At 34.4% G+C, this 15,756-nt stretch overlaps 1 protein-coding gene and 1 non-coding gene across 3 annotated transcripts; one reads left to right on the top strand and one right to left on the bottom strand.

Moving 5' to 3' along the window:
* Window positions 1-798: 798 nt before the first annotated feature.
* Window positions 799-14,913, top strand: LOC144436576 (uncharacterized). Of its 2 annotated transcripts, none has more exons than XM_078125397.1 (12): window positions 799-939; window positions 1,575-1,687; window positions 4,364-4,498; window positions 5,062-5,265; window positions 5,867-5,900; window positions 6,521-6,662; window positions 7,463-7,555; window positions 7,999-8,055; window positions 11,624-11,767; window positions 12,751-12,861; window positions 13,392-13,486; window positions 14,166-14,913. In XM_078125397.1, the coding sequence occupies exons 2-12, from the start codon at window positions 1,579-1,581 to the stop codon at window positions 14,182-14,184; spliced, it is 1,143 nt and encodes a 380-aa protein (XP_077981523.1). In that variant the 5' UTR covers window positions 799-939; window positions 1,575-1,578; the 3' UTR covers window positions 14,185-14,913. The 2 variants fall into 2 exon arrangements, with proteins under 2 accessions (XP_077981523.1, XP_077981524.1); XM_078125398.1 differs by lacking the exon at window positions 799-939 and adding an exon at window positions 1,108-1,221.
* Window positions 10,233-10,347, bottom strand: LOC144437090 (U5 spliceosomal RNA). Its single transcript, XR_013480988.1, has one exon. It is a non-coding gene; the product is annotated as a U5 spliceosomal RNA (small nuclear RNA).
* Window positions 14,914-15,756: the final 843 nt, after the last annotated feature.

Below are 15,756 nucleotides of genomic sequence, written 5' to 3'. Positions count from 1 at the left end.
GAGAAAAAACCTCAAAGTATATTGTTGCATGCCGTACCATTTAAAATTATTTTATCATTATGAAAAAATACAGGATTCATTAAAGGTACTAAGTCAGGTCAGTAGTCTTAGTAATTTGATTTGATGGAAGTGTTTTGGTTTGTTCAGCATGTGCCAACAGTTAGTATAAAACTTTGACAGGAAACTTTACAAGTTTAGGTGCTGACGCCATGGGCGGATAGGAGCCAAAAACATGTGTGCCTGGGAATTTGACATTTGAAACTAGTTGCTGCACTTGAAGCACAACATATATGTTTTAGTCCATACCTTGGAAACACATATCTCTGTCTTGAGTAGGTCAGCAAATTTTGTTTTTTTGCTTTCGGCAATCCCCATCCCCATCTCGAAAATCCCCATCCATCCACCCATCCCCCCACCTGTACCCCCTACACACATACAACTCAGAAATCAAATGGTTTATCCCTAAGATAATTTTTAACAACATTTACTTCAAGCTTCCATGCCGATTGGTTGGTTTAAGAACACGTGTTTAGGGGTTTGACAAGTTGATTTCCATGTTTATATATGCATATATGTAGATTTGTGATTTGTATTCATTGACTGATGTAATACCCATTTCAGCTAATTATTTGTTCTGTTACATTGTATTACAATGTACATGGTATGTAGTAAAAGGAAAAATATTAGTTCAGCCTACAAGCTGTATTTTGTATATTGTAATGGTATTGATTACATGCAGATCACTTAATAGTACATTGGTCAACGCTTGTTTGTACAATTCTTGCGTAAGTCAGCATACATGTATATAGCGTACGTCCCTTTGTGGTCACACGAGTCAAGTCCTATACTATACTATCAGCATCAGTTGTATTGCCGCTGGTAAACAGAAGTACGTCCTTCACAACAGTTCGTATTGTAATATTTTACTGGTACGCTGAGGTTAGTACGTATTTGTTTCATTTGCCAGACGTCACGATATATCTACATTGGGTGTCTTTAAACCCGTAATAGGCGGAGAAACCGAGAGTGATAGAGGGAAGCTTCTAATTTTTAGTGATTAGGACCTTTGTTAAACGAATTACGTAGTATGAAAACTTGCCTCGTTCGTGAATGTATTTTGTATATTGTAATAGTATGTATACCTAGACATGACATTTATATGTGTTTAGGACAGCGTGTTACTAGTATCTATAATACCAGATCGTACAGTAGGGCGTAAATGTAAGTAAACTCTATCTGTATCTAAACTCCTTCATGTACATTTTGATTCATGCAAGTTTGTTTAAGTAAGTGAGTGAAAAGTAATCTGTTATTTGATGTTATTAACTTCTATCATTTGTTCCTCATTTTACCACTACAGTAATAGACAAACGTTACATGTAAAGTTTAACAGAGTTCTTTCTCTCTCTCTCTCTCTCTCTCTCTCTCTCTCTCTCTCTCTCTCTCTCTCTCTCTCTCTCTCTCTCTCTCTCTCTCTCTCCTCTCTCTCTCTCTCTCTCTCTCTCTCTCTCTCTCTCTCTCTCTCTCTCTCTCTCTCTCTCTCTCTCTCTCTCTCTCTCTCTCTCTCATAACAGTACAATGGTGTCAACACCTGCAGCGTCGGGCGAATCGGGTCCAATGATGGCAATGCCAACAACCATGGAATTTATCCTACCACCAATTTTAGGAGTTGTTTTGATCATCTCAGGTAGAGTACATGTTAAGAAATGTTATTACGACAGACAGACAGACAGAGACAGACATTGAAAGTACTTGTGTTACAAATTAGGAATTATAACTACGCGTGAAGCAACATCGATTATCTATACGAATGTGACATACGCAAGGACAATGGTACAATAAGCCGAATAATAACGTTACGCTAAGCACCAGCCTTCTGTTCTCACGAGTTCTTGAGTCAATACATAAGAAAATAACGATTTTTAAAAAACACACTAATGACGGGTTAAGGAGGAGCTAGTGTGTACTTACTGCTTTCAGTACAAGTATTCTTCGATTTGCAATGTAAACACATTGCAAATATCCGTACACAAACTACATTCACACATTTTTACTTTAAGTGAAGATACATATCATGCATATATAAAGCATAGATTTAACTATTACGTTAATGGCGTTGTAGGCCTTCGCTGATATTAAAATCGTGCTCTGGCGTTTTAGTCATACAATGTATTTGATGGGATAGTGGGCGTTTCCATGATAACTTGATTCGTACGTGTGAAGTATGCGTAATATCATGCATGGCTGTATCACTAATAAATTCACGGTGTCACGTTATCGAACCATTCATGCATTGTATCTCAATACCAGGTTTCAGTTCTGGCAATAGTAAATGGTGGTCGTAGGTATGCTTCAGAAATTACAATATACAGATATAATATTATGCTAGGAAAAGTATATCACCCAAAAAAACTATAAACTTTGCCAGTGATCCTATAAAAATCATCTATCGTATTTATTTTCTTTACTAAAATCGGATGTTGCCAGTTCCTCTTGTACAAGTCATGTAATCTGCTCTATTGAGAGAGTAACGTAGAGGCATGGAAATCACGTATGGATAGACACACTGTAATGATAATAGGAGATGTGTCTTAGAATACCCATTGCTATTCAGTTTCAAATTTATATTTATCACGAAATTATTTCTGTATCATGTATCGGGATATATACTTGACGAATGTGTGTGTATGAAGTCATCATTTGAAAGCCCATCATAATATAACGATTGCCATCATATATAACGATTGACCAGACTGATCGATAACTGTAGAGTAACAATTAACAGGCTCATTTCACAAAGAGAAATCTTCAGTAGTTTAGAACAGACAAATAGATTTCCAACGACTGTGACGAAATGATAGAAAAAAAAACACCCATCAATATATCCACGTTTTCACTGTTTTAATACGAACCCGAAGAAATGGAATGTAGAAATAGAAATCACAATTTCGAATCGCAAAGACGTATAAGTTGATGATGATGATGATGATGATGATGATGATGATGTTGTTGTTGTTGTTGTTGTTGTTGTTGTTGTTGTTGTTGTTGTTGGGCGAGGGGGTATACTGTATATGGAAATGTACCTATAATATTCCACTTATTGAGGCATATTTAACCATCACGTGTCATTTGTCAGAACTCAAACCTTTTATTTATGAAAAATGCATTAAACGTTCCTGTGACAATTTAATATAAAATGTATAATAATTCTAAAAATGTTGTCAATTATGTGATTAACTGTATTAGCAACGCCAGAAGTTGACACTGGAATAGTTTAACCTCAGTTGTATTTAAGTACAAATGTATTTACTTTTCATTTTTAAAGCATTTAAACTCAGTGTGTGTGTCGCTTTCAATCATTTATGACACAGTTTCCTTTTCGAAACGGATTTATATGTGTTCAAAAATAGATCAACCCCATTCATCATGCTGACGTCGATATAAATAATTACCCTTCCGAAACTGTTACAACTTTTTCCTTATATATATATCTCGAATCTTAACTGAACGTGACTTCCTTCCAATGATTTTTCCGGGATCAAGAGATTACAGGGCATTTACCACATGACCATGCATGTTATCAAGTTCAATGATAATGACAAGGTCTTATTTTACAGCCAATTTGACCTAACCTTGTCGAAACCGTACGTGTATGTGCCACGATACACATTTGTATTATTACATTGTTACCAACTGAAGTCATTGAAGTCTGAAAAACAGTATTGTCATAATAAACTTTTCTTTTCTACTGTAATGGGTTGGGTAGTAAAAGTCATAGAGTCAAACGTTGTCCTTTATCTACCAATACTGTATGCACCAAGATAAAAATACATTTGTGAAACATATTTTGTGGGCGAAGTTAAGTGAATTTCTTTTGTAAGATACTAGTAAACAAATAGACATTGGATAAAAACTAGAAAGATAAGCAGAAATTGATCTCTGACTGAGATAGTGTTCCATTCTATATATGGTTTGTGTAGTCACCAGGACCTGTAAAGTTGGCCGGATGTTTGAACGTTTTCATACATGTACAGTTCTATCATGCGTCTGTTGTTAATAGTAGCAGTGTTTCTATCCATGTTACTCTGTACTGCTTACATCTTTTAACCAAATAAGGAGTAGAGTGTGACACCGTATTAGGGGGTGGTGTTGTATGTTATCTTTATTGTGTTTATAACATTAAACATTGTTGCAAGTCTTACCAAACTTTATACCTCGTTTAATCGCCACAATTTTCTACTACAATATAGTATTTAGTCAGAACCATGATGAGGGTACTGTACTGTAGCAGACGACATGTACATCGTATATGACGCCAGAATATGACCTTTTGTGACCCCTGTGCGTTAACTTTCTATTACAGGGTTATTGTTCCTGATGATACCAGCACAGTGGCGACGATACAAAAAGAAGAGGCAACGTGCTAATGTAACAGCTCCGACGTCGTTAACTGATGTGCTTGAGTTAGGTGGAGACCTGTCACTCCAAAAACAAACACGTAGGTTTCACCTCAATCGACATCATTAAATATACAAACAAAGTAGGCTTAGTGATAAATGATGTTCAACCTAGCAACAGCTAGCAAAGCTATAGTGATTGTCGGTTTTCGTCGTTGGTGGCGGTATATCAAGTGAACGAACATGTCAGAATTTAATGTTGGGAACCTTTGCTTCAACGTTGTTTACAACGTTCAACCCTTTCTTACTGGAAGATTGGTTGCTATGGATATGCACTGTAAATGAAACGTCTGAATATATGTAACATTTAGTGTAAAAGTTTGCTTTTTCTATATACAGCTTCAATAAGATGTGAAATTTGTAGCAAACTTACAGTACAACCTACGTTGTTTAAGTATCAGACTCGAATACTTTTACTCTCGTTCACCTGGCGCAAAAAAATCTAGGAATATTGAGTTTACACGCGGCATTCACTTCTTATTCGGAAATATTGTATCTAACTTATGAGATGTACAAAGCCGTCACGGTTATAGCACTTAGCGATTTTGGTATTTTTACAAAACGAAAACTAAAGGTAGAAAAATTTACTTTGTTTATCTTACAGTTTTAACCCAAGGAGACATCGTTATATTAGAAGACATGAATGCATTTTTCAACAAACCTATGGAACTCGTCGTTATCTCGCTACCATCAATTATCTCCCTAGCACTGTGTCCCTTTCTACTCTACACATACAAACATATGATAGAATACTTTTGGCCACCATATATGTTTACAAGCGGTATACCAAACATCAATGACGCTCTAGGTAAGTGTAAACCACAAATTCACTTACATGTGTAATACGTACGGAAAGTGTGTTATCGTCAAACCGAGATAGACACATGCTAAAACTATCAATTCTGTGATAGTGATGTGGTGCCTTTGCACCATGTAATCAAGATAGTGTCTCTTATTACTATGGTGTTTAATCAGAAACACTTTCATACATCAACGTACATTCTTTGATCACAGCTTAGTATATCAACAAGTCGCAAACATGTGTTAATTTTTGCTTGTGTGTGTTATAGTTTGCCGATAGTAGATCTGCCATAGTCGTAACCGATTCAGTGAGTTTCATAATTTGTTGGCTTTCTTCTGCAAGTATCGCTATCAAGTTGAATAATTCTACTGGTAATGACAATCATAATTATCAAATTTAGCGATTGAGTACTAAGCTGGTTAACATCTTAGGGACTGCACGATGTACTGCGAAGTCCAAAGCGGGCAAGAACGTCGTCTTATAAACATAGACTTCACGCTCATTTCAACCAACATGTCATACTATGCCAATTGACTGCATATGAATTCTACAGTTTACAAAAATACCATCAATCATTAAATTGTGTTATTATTATTTTTCATTTCAGCCTGTTTCCTTGTACCGGCGGGTTTGGTTTACGCGTAAGTGCACGTTTCCTGCTATATATATAGAAATGAAAGCGTTAAACCCTAACCATGTTATTACAATCATTTTCGTTAGATTTCACTTCCTATAACTTTTCAGTTAAAATAATTAATTTTACTCTATTACTCTATTGCTACAACTATTTTCAATGAACTGTTACATTTCAGCGTGTGAGATTATTATAAAAATAATTATATTATCATATAATTGATCACGTGTAAATCTTCACCTGCTATCCAAATTACTTAATCGTGAGACTTTCATTCATATCACCTGTCATGAGGTCATATGATGACGATCGACGGGTCACATTGTGTATTGTGATCTCTCAGCCAAAAGTATCCGTGATGCCTTGCGATGTAAATAAAATATTATAAGTGAGTGACATTATCTGATGTGAACATATCATTATATGATGTAAACTAATCTTTATATGATGCGAACATTTTATTACTGTATACAAGTACACCATTAGTTGGTATATGAGGTGGCCATGTCTTTATATGATGCGAATATATCTTTATATAATTCAAACATAATCATGATAGGATGCAAATATCACTCTGACTATAGACAACATGTTTCATTTCTGTCTTTTCATTTTACTATATTGTAGCGTTACGTTTGGATTTACTTTTCAAGCATCAGTAGAGAAGCAGAACGCATTTACTAATAATCTAATTCTTCAAGTCAGTTTGCTGGATCAGATGTTGCATCTGGCGTCACAAATGAAAACAGACAGTGTATCTAAAATAAAGGTAAGTCCATTAATCCTCAGTACCTGAAATAGAATATTATATACTAATATAATGACTGCAAACTCCCTTGTGAAAAGTGCACACATTTTTTTGTAAATGTTAAAATGTACATAATTTCCATGACAACCCCAGTAGCTCTGACATTCGCTATTTTTCGTTGACATCCCCCCCCCCTTGAATAATATAGATGGGCTGAAGCACATTTTACTAGTAAATGTTATGAATTTTTGCTTCTAGTCTAGTCCTATACATGATACATATAGTCAAATAGATTTCTCTAGCACTGTATCATAACATTCCGTTTTTACCACCAACAGTCATGGTTTATTTTATTGGAGCATTGATTAAACGTGATGACGTCACTTACATTCAAACATTCCTCATGTCACTTTCAAAAGTGGAGGTTTAATTTATGTGTAACTGAACGAATCAACCAATGACAACCACCTGTCAGTGTGTGTGATGGATTACTACTGACATGCGCTGTTCATCCCTTCCCCAGTACGAGATTTAGCTAGATTTTTGATACAATTGTGTCTGTTTGACTATGCATTAGAGGAGATCATATAGAATGACTGCACGTATAGTAACTAGTCTACATATAAGGTGTTTCCGTCTGATTAGCTGAATGACGACGTCGGAACTGAGAACAAAGATTAAATCAACAATATTTTTTCCAGTTACAGCTACACACCCATTGATATAATGAAAAAGTTTGTAGAAAATTATTTATTAATGATGTGTATATATTCTTATGATTTATTCATTCTTTTTCGCGATGTATAAACGTGTCTTTTTAGGTCTATAGAGCTGTCAAGGATGCAACTCTCGGTAGTTTGCTGGAAATTCAAAATCGGTCAAACGAGAAAACTAGCACACGGTCTCTTTGGAAGGTATGTAATATATTCTATGACGTCACAGGTTGACTTCTATCTATAACGTTGTCTTCAACACTGTGACATTACTTCTTCCTCACTTTTGTTAGCTTAGTAAACAGAAAATGACGTCAGATATGAAAGTGGTCGGGATTCCGTTATCATTTTCTGCTCGGTTTGACTTTTGTGGTATTGCAGCGAGTCAACTACGTAGTACTTCCACAGAACACGATACTTCCACAATGATTGTAATGTATACTTTTAAAACGAGTTTTCTAAATTGATATTAAATATGTCTGAATAGACACTTTCTATGCTTTCATCTAACAGCATTTGTCTTAATTAATCGACGTCTATAAATTACCCCCGAAAACTTTCATCGAAGTTGGCAAACTTTTCCAGATGACGTCGCTAAATTGTTATCACCATATAAACGTTGAGATATGTTTATTTTATCCTAGGTCATAGGTTACGTACGCGAGGCCTGTGAAAATAATGAAGTCGACAAGATAATAATGGTAAGTATATTTACAGTAAACATATACTAGTATATCTTATAGTAGTCCTGATCTCATTTCTGACAGAGTCTTGTACTAAGTACTTGAGTCTATTGCTTGTTAAATGATATACATATATAACATCTGCTTGCTAAAACTCTCCATCACGCTATTGCGGTAGATTGTGTGTTGGAAGCAATTTCCCTAATCGACCATGAAAACCAAAGTTCTTAATATATATATATATATATATATATATATATATCCAAATTTTGTTATGTGAGAGTTTGTTCCTAGTCTTTTTAAATTGATAATACGAATTTGGAGGTCATCCAAGGAAACAGATAATATGTTTATGTTATTTTAGGTTAACATGTGATATTAACCTGTATATCAAACATTTATACGGATTTATTTTGAGTTTAACTATCATGTGGATGGCCCGAGTTGTTCGAAATGCCATCGCCTTGTGCGAGATCTCCATTCGAAATGTACATATAGGATCGTCAAGTCCAGGAGTACTTCTCAAATCTCTCTCAGTTGGTTGGTGGCGCTGTTCATTATTCTCGGTAATCTGACTATGACGCTCGGCCTCGGACAGCATAAGACATTCCGTTTCTTGGAGCGGGTTTTCGGAATCAGACTCCTTTCTCTGCGTTTCATAGGTATCTCTTTCAATGAGACGTGTTGTCGCTTGATCGCCTTCTTCGTCGTCTTGCCCGGTGGTTGCATAAAGTTCGGAATAACCATAATGCTGATCATGACCGGGAGAGGACGATCGTGCATTGGGATCACGCTCTTCTGGTGTTTGTTTCGTAAATTCGTCTTGAGAATTCGTGACGGGTGAAGATGTATAGTGAAGTTCTGGGAAAAAAAATAAGTAACTCGTTACTAGTTAAAAGAGTGCAGGCTTTCTTGCGCCCATACTTTTGAGTAATGCATGTAACAGGGCTAAGGTTAAAATTGATGTTTCCTCACTACCTTTTTAAAAATAAAATGTTAGTACAACTGCCCTAAAATAGTATACCATCTTAATCTCATCATAAATCCTCCACCAGGTGAAGAGTCTATGGTCTCATCGGCATATGTCTTTTTTTATTTTTTTTTATTTATTACTCTTCATCACAGGCAAAAGGTGATTTACACAATAATGAAAAAATATTAACAATGGAACTAGACAAGGCAGAAAAAAAATACATATTACAAAAAAGTAGTAACTAGCAAACAATAAAAATACAACTAAATCACAAAACATAGCCTGTGAATGGAATGAACAAACAGGTGCTTTTTTATTAACTAAAATAAATTAAAAGAGCAAATTTGCAAACACAGAAAATGATAACAAAGACATTGAAATCAACAAGTTTTGCAGTCACCACATTTACAAATAGACGACTATGTACAAAAAACAGATGGTTCAAAAGAATTCATAAATTTCTGGTGATAAAACGATGAAAGTTCAGATCTAAAAGCAGAGACACTCTCCGCATGTCTAATATCGTGACTGAGCAGATTCCAGAGGGGTACAATTCTATTAAAATATGAATTTTTTAAAAAGACTCTGTCTGGCTAAATTGCCCTTTGAGTTTAAGTTTATCAGTCGAAAACCTTGTGTTGGGGGTAATCCCGTTCAACTGAATTAAAGTGGATAAAGTCATCTAGTTTGATGTCTTTGTACCCAAATTTACATTTATAAAGAAGTGTCAAGTCTGCCATTTCCCTTTTGTCGTTAAGGGTAAAAGATTTAGTTGAGTAAGCCTATCTTTATCATTTAGGTCGGGATAATGTAGAATAAACTTGGTAGCCCTTCTCTGTACCCCTTCTAACATCTGGGTGTGCCAGCCCACAAACAACTACAAAACTCAAGACCACTCCTAATTAAAGCAGTGTATAAGATCTTACTGACATTCTGAGGAGAATTATAACCTAAAGTACGCTTAATCATGTCTAATTTACTGTTTGAATTACTAACGATTCTATTGATGTGAGATCTTCTTGTGAGATTCTCCATAGTCGATATTAGCAGTACTGCTTGGGGATGGAGGTGTTCTTATTATATCTCAACATTTTAGGTCACAATTGTCTGTCAATAGGTTTTCCTTTTGACGGAATTTATTTGGAGAATACATCAACTGTTATACTTTCGGCAGATACTTCTGAAGTATTTACATGTACAGTTCTAATCTTTATTTCATTATCACCCTACAATGTAGGGCTTTCAAAAATTGTTAAAAACTCATTTGTTGTTCCTCTGCACGGAAATCTTTAGTAAAAGGCGAAAGATTTATTCGATTTGCAGAAAAACCAGAGCATACCCCGATGTATGGAGAACTGACTGACCAGTTCGGAGACTTCAAAAGTCTGTCTACTGTGGCAATAGGCTACAAAGATAATTTTAATTGTTTCCAAAAATAGTTGAAAAGTCACATCCACAAAGTTCCACATGTTTTGCATGAAATAATATTAATTTAAATATAAATAGTCTGTCAATGACACATGTACATATAGGCAGAAAACTTGTGTGTTTGGTAGTAACTCTTCAAACTAAAGTTGCAGTGCATTATGGGTGGCATATTAGCTCACCAAATTTAATTTGCATATCAATAGGTTATACTATCGAATACTTTCGGACCATCTACGTACAAAAGAGTTTGAATTAACAATACCCATGACTATTCACTGTGATCTATTGTATTTAAAAATCTGTACAGAAGGATCTGGTAAATGACTGCAAGCTGTGGTTGTAAATGTATTTTTTCAAAGACCTACAGCGGTTGTCAAGTCTCTATGAATGACAGCCTGAGTATTTTTATCCCTCAGTAATGTTTTACTGTATGTGTTGTCGCTTCGTCTTCTTTTAACTGATATCCGTTAATAACTATTCGTTCTAGAAGTTTTTTTGTTGCATGTATTGGCTAAAGGTTTTTCCAAAGACAATAATGTGATTATAAAAAATGAATAAAAACAGTTCATTCTTCGACATTACAATAACAGAAATATAGAAACTCTTAGAACTCGACTCACAAGATCGGTGTTCTCTCCACACACGACACATGATATCGTGTAGTTCACATCAAGTAATCAAAGTCAACATAGACAACAATTGTCATAGACAACACAATTGTCATTTCAATTCAGTAACAGTAAAGGTTTAAGGTTTATATTTCCGCGTCTACAATAATTAAGACTTCATTTCAAACTTCAAAACACGTGCACCACTACTGAAATAACTCTCGGGTATGTAGCACGTCCCCACACAGCCATAGCTTGACAGTAATCCTGCAACGTGTTTGCCAGTACTGAGGAAAGCTATTTCTATATCACAAACAACTATAGTTTTGATGCCCATATAAACAAAAAGTCATTCTTTGAAGTATCCGTAACTTTGCACACATGAAGAATGGAACTTAAATGGAATGTAATTAAATGCGACCAATGAGGGCGAAAATCACCTCACTGAAATTGAAAACGGAACCCATGAACGAAAATTCAAGATGTATCAACATAGAAATACAATTAGTCTTAGTGAATAAACCTATAGCTACGATCTTTAAGATATAACCCAAAGTATCATTTTATTCTCTTTCAGAGTAATATAATGGACAATGTTCTCAAAATTAATACAGCTTCCTCTCAAATCAAGGAAGCCATCTCATCTAAGATTCATCCACTGCAATGGATCTTTTTATTAGCACTGAGTTTCTTTTCATTCTTTGGAATTCTTCTCATACAGGTTAGTGTTCACGTGATCATTTTACAATCATAGTTAAGGCACCATGGTTTCCTACAAAGCAGTCGCAAAAGTATTTGACAGTTGAGACAGTTTTTTTCTTTAACGCTATTTATTTTAAACGACTAACAGCACCAGAATCAACAGGTGGTTCATTCCCGGATGTAGGGTATTGACGAATTAAAGCGAATGTAGCCAAAATAAATGTTAGTAAGAACCCGTAATGATGATGTATAGTGGTACTGTCATGACGAATACATGACACATCTGTTGCAGTTACTATAATTTCAAGGAACAGCATTCAAAGTCTTTGAATGTTCAATGTTGGCAATCACAGGGCTCATTTTCAGAGTAAATCTAGTAGTTTAGTTCGTTTTCTTGGCCTCTTGGCCAATCGCCACAAGTATTCCTCCATCGAGATGGATGGGGCAGACATCATAGCATTAGATTGTTGATCCATTCATATGACATAGTGTTACAATTTGAGACCCAGATAGAATTTGTGCGTGGATATCTGACAATCTTGACGTTCTATTAAAGGAACACAAGCTGAATTTTATGGTTTGGGAGTAAAATTTTGCTGCATATTCAAAACATACTGGTAATATTCTACTAACTGAAACACATGTCTACGTCACCATCACTTGTAAATGACTGAACTGAAACCCAGTATCAAAACTTAATTTATACATGAGCTGATGATGTAATTGTTCATGCGTATGAAGAAATGCCGTGAAAATCCCTACTATGTAATCAACTGTTCTCACAATGCCAGAAGACAATTGTAATGTCACAGAAGACATGCATTGACATTAACGTTGTAATAGAATAGTCGAATCAAGGTTTTATGTAAGTATTTTCACTTGAGTAAAAAAGTTATAAACTACGCTTGTGCCACTTTAAATTTGGTGTCTTATAATTGAGAGATTGTGCTATATTTCTGTCTTATTCTGTATTAACTCGGCTTTTCCACTTTACTTGCACAGAGTCAATCCAAGAGAATGGACCTATGTATGTGTATTGTAACAGTATTTTCGATAACAATACTTACCTATGTGAATGCTGATCTAGATTCGCCATTCAGTGGCTTCTTTAGGGTATGTATATTGTGTGGTTTAGTTTTTATAGTTTTTGAACACGATATATATATTAGTATGTCTGAAAGCACTTCTGAATCATTCGGACGTTGGCCGCGATCGGTCACGGACCCATACACAGCCAATATCTCGTTGAACTGTTACTATAAATGAAAAAGGAATCACGAATAAACATTATATTTCTCATATTCAAAAAAAATATATTTTCATAATATACATTTTGTGACGAGGAAATAATATGTAAAAATAAACAATAATATAACCCTGGAATCTAGATCTATGAAAACATTACTGTTGAACGTTTTACAATTTGATATGTTATTAATGTTTGTAAGAATTTTGATAGATCATCTGCAAGACGCATGGTGTATCCTTCATATCACAGACACAGATGATGAGAAATCAAATCGTGACAAGATCTAGAACATGGTTTTTGTTCAAATTCTGGATAATAGGCTGTTGTACTTGCTGAAGGACAAACCGGACTTTTTTCATTTCTTAGTGTTCTTGTTTTGTTTTTATTATTTCAGGTCGACATATCAGCTTTGACTGATGTCATCAAACGAGTAGATGAATTTTACAAGAAAGAAGTCGATATGGAAGACGAAGTAGTCATCAGTAAACTGTAAACCTACCAAAATATTCTAAGAGAGAAATTAAAAATACTAAGATTAAGTTTTAAAAGATGTATAACATATACTCTAGAAGAATTCTCCAAACTTTGTCGTTTTTGAACACGCTTGGTAAAATAAAAACATGTAGACATCTGATGAGTCATTCGAACATTGTGACATACACAATCGGTGACCTATAGATTGGCCGTGATCGGTCACGGACCCATACACAATCAATCTCGTTGAAGTGTTACTATAAATGAAAATAATCACGAAGAAACATTACATTTCGCATACACTTATTTTAATTGCTTACTAGTCGACTGCAGTGTATGTAAAGAGAATAAAAGTCACAAATTCTCAAATATCAGTATTTGTTTCCATAACATAAATTTTGTGATGAGGAAAAAGCTTTTAAAAAAACACCAATACTTCCATAAAATCTAAATCTATTAAAAACTATACTCGTGAAGATTTTGCAACTTTATCTGTGATTAGTTCTTGCAACAAACCATCGTCAAGATGCACAGTGTATCCTTAATGTCACTGACTAAACAGAAACTAGATCGTGACAAGAACTAGAACTTAGTTGTTATTCAAATGTTCGACAACTTATGCTGTCATACTATCTAAAGAACGAAGCAGAATTTTATCATTTCTTAATTTTCTTTTTTTTAACAATTATTTCAGGTCGACATATCATCTTTGACTGATGTCATCAAACGAGTAGATGAATTTTACAAGAAAGAAGTAGATATGGAAGACGAAGTAGTCATCAGTAAACCGTAAACCTTACAAATTATTAATCACATTTTTGTAAGAGAGAAATTGAAAATATCAAGATGAAGTTTTAAAAAGATTATAGTATGTAATTTTGATTTTATAATTTTGAATCAGATTGAAAACGCAGACTGCCAAATGATAGTTGATAACAACATTGTAGCAATGTAACACATTCTCGTTTCTCATAGTTGTTCTCATACTTGCTTGTTTGTTTGTTGGTTGTTTGGTGTGTTGCTTTGTGTGTGTGTGTGTGTGTGTTTGTTTGTTTGTTTGCTTGCTTGCTTGCTTGTTTTCCTGCTTTAGTGGATAAATATACGATGCCCTAGTCGCACTTTAAATAGAATTCTTCGAATTCAAATACCGACACAAACAAACCACAATATTTTGTGTGCCAGTCTGTGCCGCAGGGTTGAAAAAAGTAGACGTATACGATATAATGATAAATAATTGTATTAGTATTATAATATACTGTAAACATTTGAGAGACAATATATATATATATATATTTCAGATTACATATAGATCATATAGATTATGTATTTGTATCTGCATACTGTCTGAGAAGAGCCTTTAGCTCAACAGTCTAATAGTATTGAGTTTAAATAAAATCTAATAACAATAACAATGACAATGATAATGATATATTCACACTGTTAACGGATAAGATTTGTCATTTAGTCCAAAACTTCTAGATCTGTTAGTTTTTACTTTTCTTCACCATTAAAGTGTGTTTATCTTACTTTAATACAAGACTGTGTTTCCTTGTTACTATTGTTACTATATCATAGCGATATCAAACTATCTATTTCCGTGTACGCCAACATCTTATCAATAATGATAAATTGTTGTAAATAGATGCTAGTCCTCATTACCTGATGCACTCAGTGAGAAATGAAGCTACAGGTGTGTGTGTTGGGGGGACGAGCCTAATGTTAAAGTGGCCATATGGATGAGAATTTGGTATTTATTTTGGATTTTTATTTGATAAAAAAGCTTCACCATGTTTTTCTACTTGAAAAAATAATGCAAAATAACATATACCAAATCCATGTTCATAACTCAATACATTGCAAAAAGATGCAAAAAGTGTAAAAAGTTTGTTATTGTACGTACAATAACAAACATTTTACACATTGTTTAATGTTTTGCCGTTTATTGAGATGTGAACATGGACTTGGTATATGTTATTTCACATTATTTTTTCAAGTAGAAAAACATGGTGAAGCTGTTTTATCAAATAAAAATCCAAAATAAATACCAAATTCTCATCCATATGGCCACTTTAACAAAAGTGACCATATGGATGACAATATGGTATTTATTTTGGATTTTTTTAATTCTTAAGACAGCTCTACTATGTTTTCCTCCTCGAACATATGTGTAACAGTATTGAGTAAATCCGTTTTTGTGACTCGATAAATTACAAAAAGCTAAAAGTGAACAAGTTTGTTACTATACTCAAAACAACAAATTTTTTCATACATTTTTAATGTTTTGA

The sequence above is a fragment of the Glandiceps talaboti genome, chromosome 6 (genome assembly GCF_964340395.1).
Source record: "Glandiceps talaboti chromosome 6, keGlaTala1.1, whole genome shotgun sequence".
NCBI classification, from domain to species: domain Eukaryota; kingdom Metazoa; phylum Hemichordata; class Enteropneusta; family Spengelidae; genus Glandiceps; species Glandiceps talaboti.
Note: the sequence above shows the minus strand (reverse complement) of the source record. Positions and strands in the feature narration are given on the sequence as shown.

What these genes read in the sequence shown, in the direction of transcription:
- LOC144436576 (XM_078125397.1), top strand. Translation starts at nt 1,579, where the DNA reads ATGGTGTCAACACCTGCAGCGTCGGGCGAATCGGGTCCAATGATGGCA. An exon ending in GTCACTCCAAAAACAAACAC is followed by an intron (nt 4,499 to 5,061) that starts GTAGGTTTCACC and finishes TTTATCTTACAG; the next exon opens with TTTTAACCCAAGGAGACATC. An exon ending in CATTCAGTGGCTTCTTTAGG is followed by an intron (nt 12,862 to 13,391) that starts GTATGTATATTG and finishes TTATTATTTCAG; the next exon opens with GTCGACATATCAGCTTTGAC.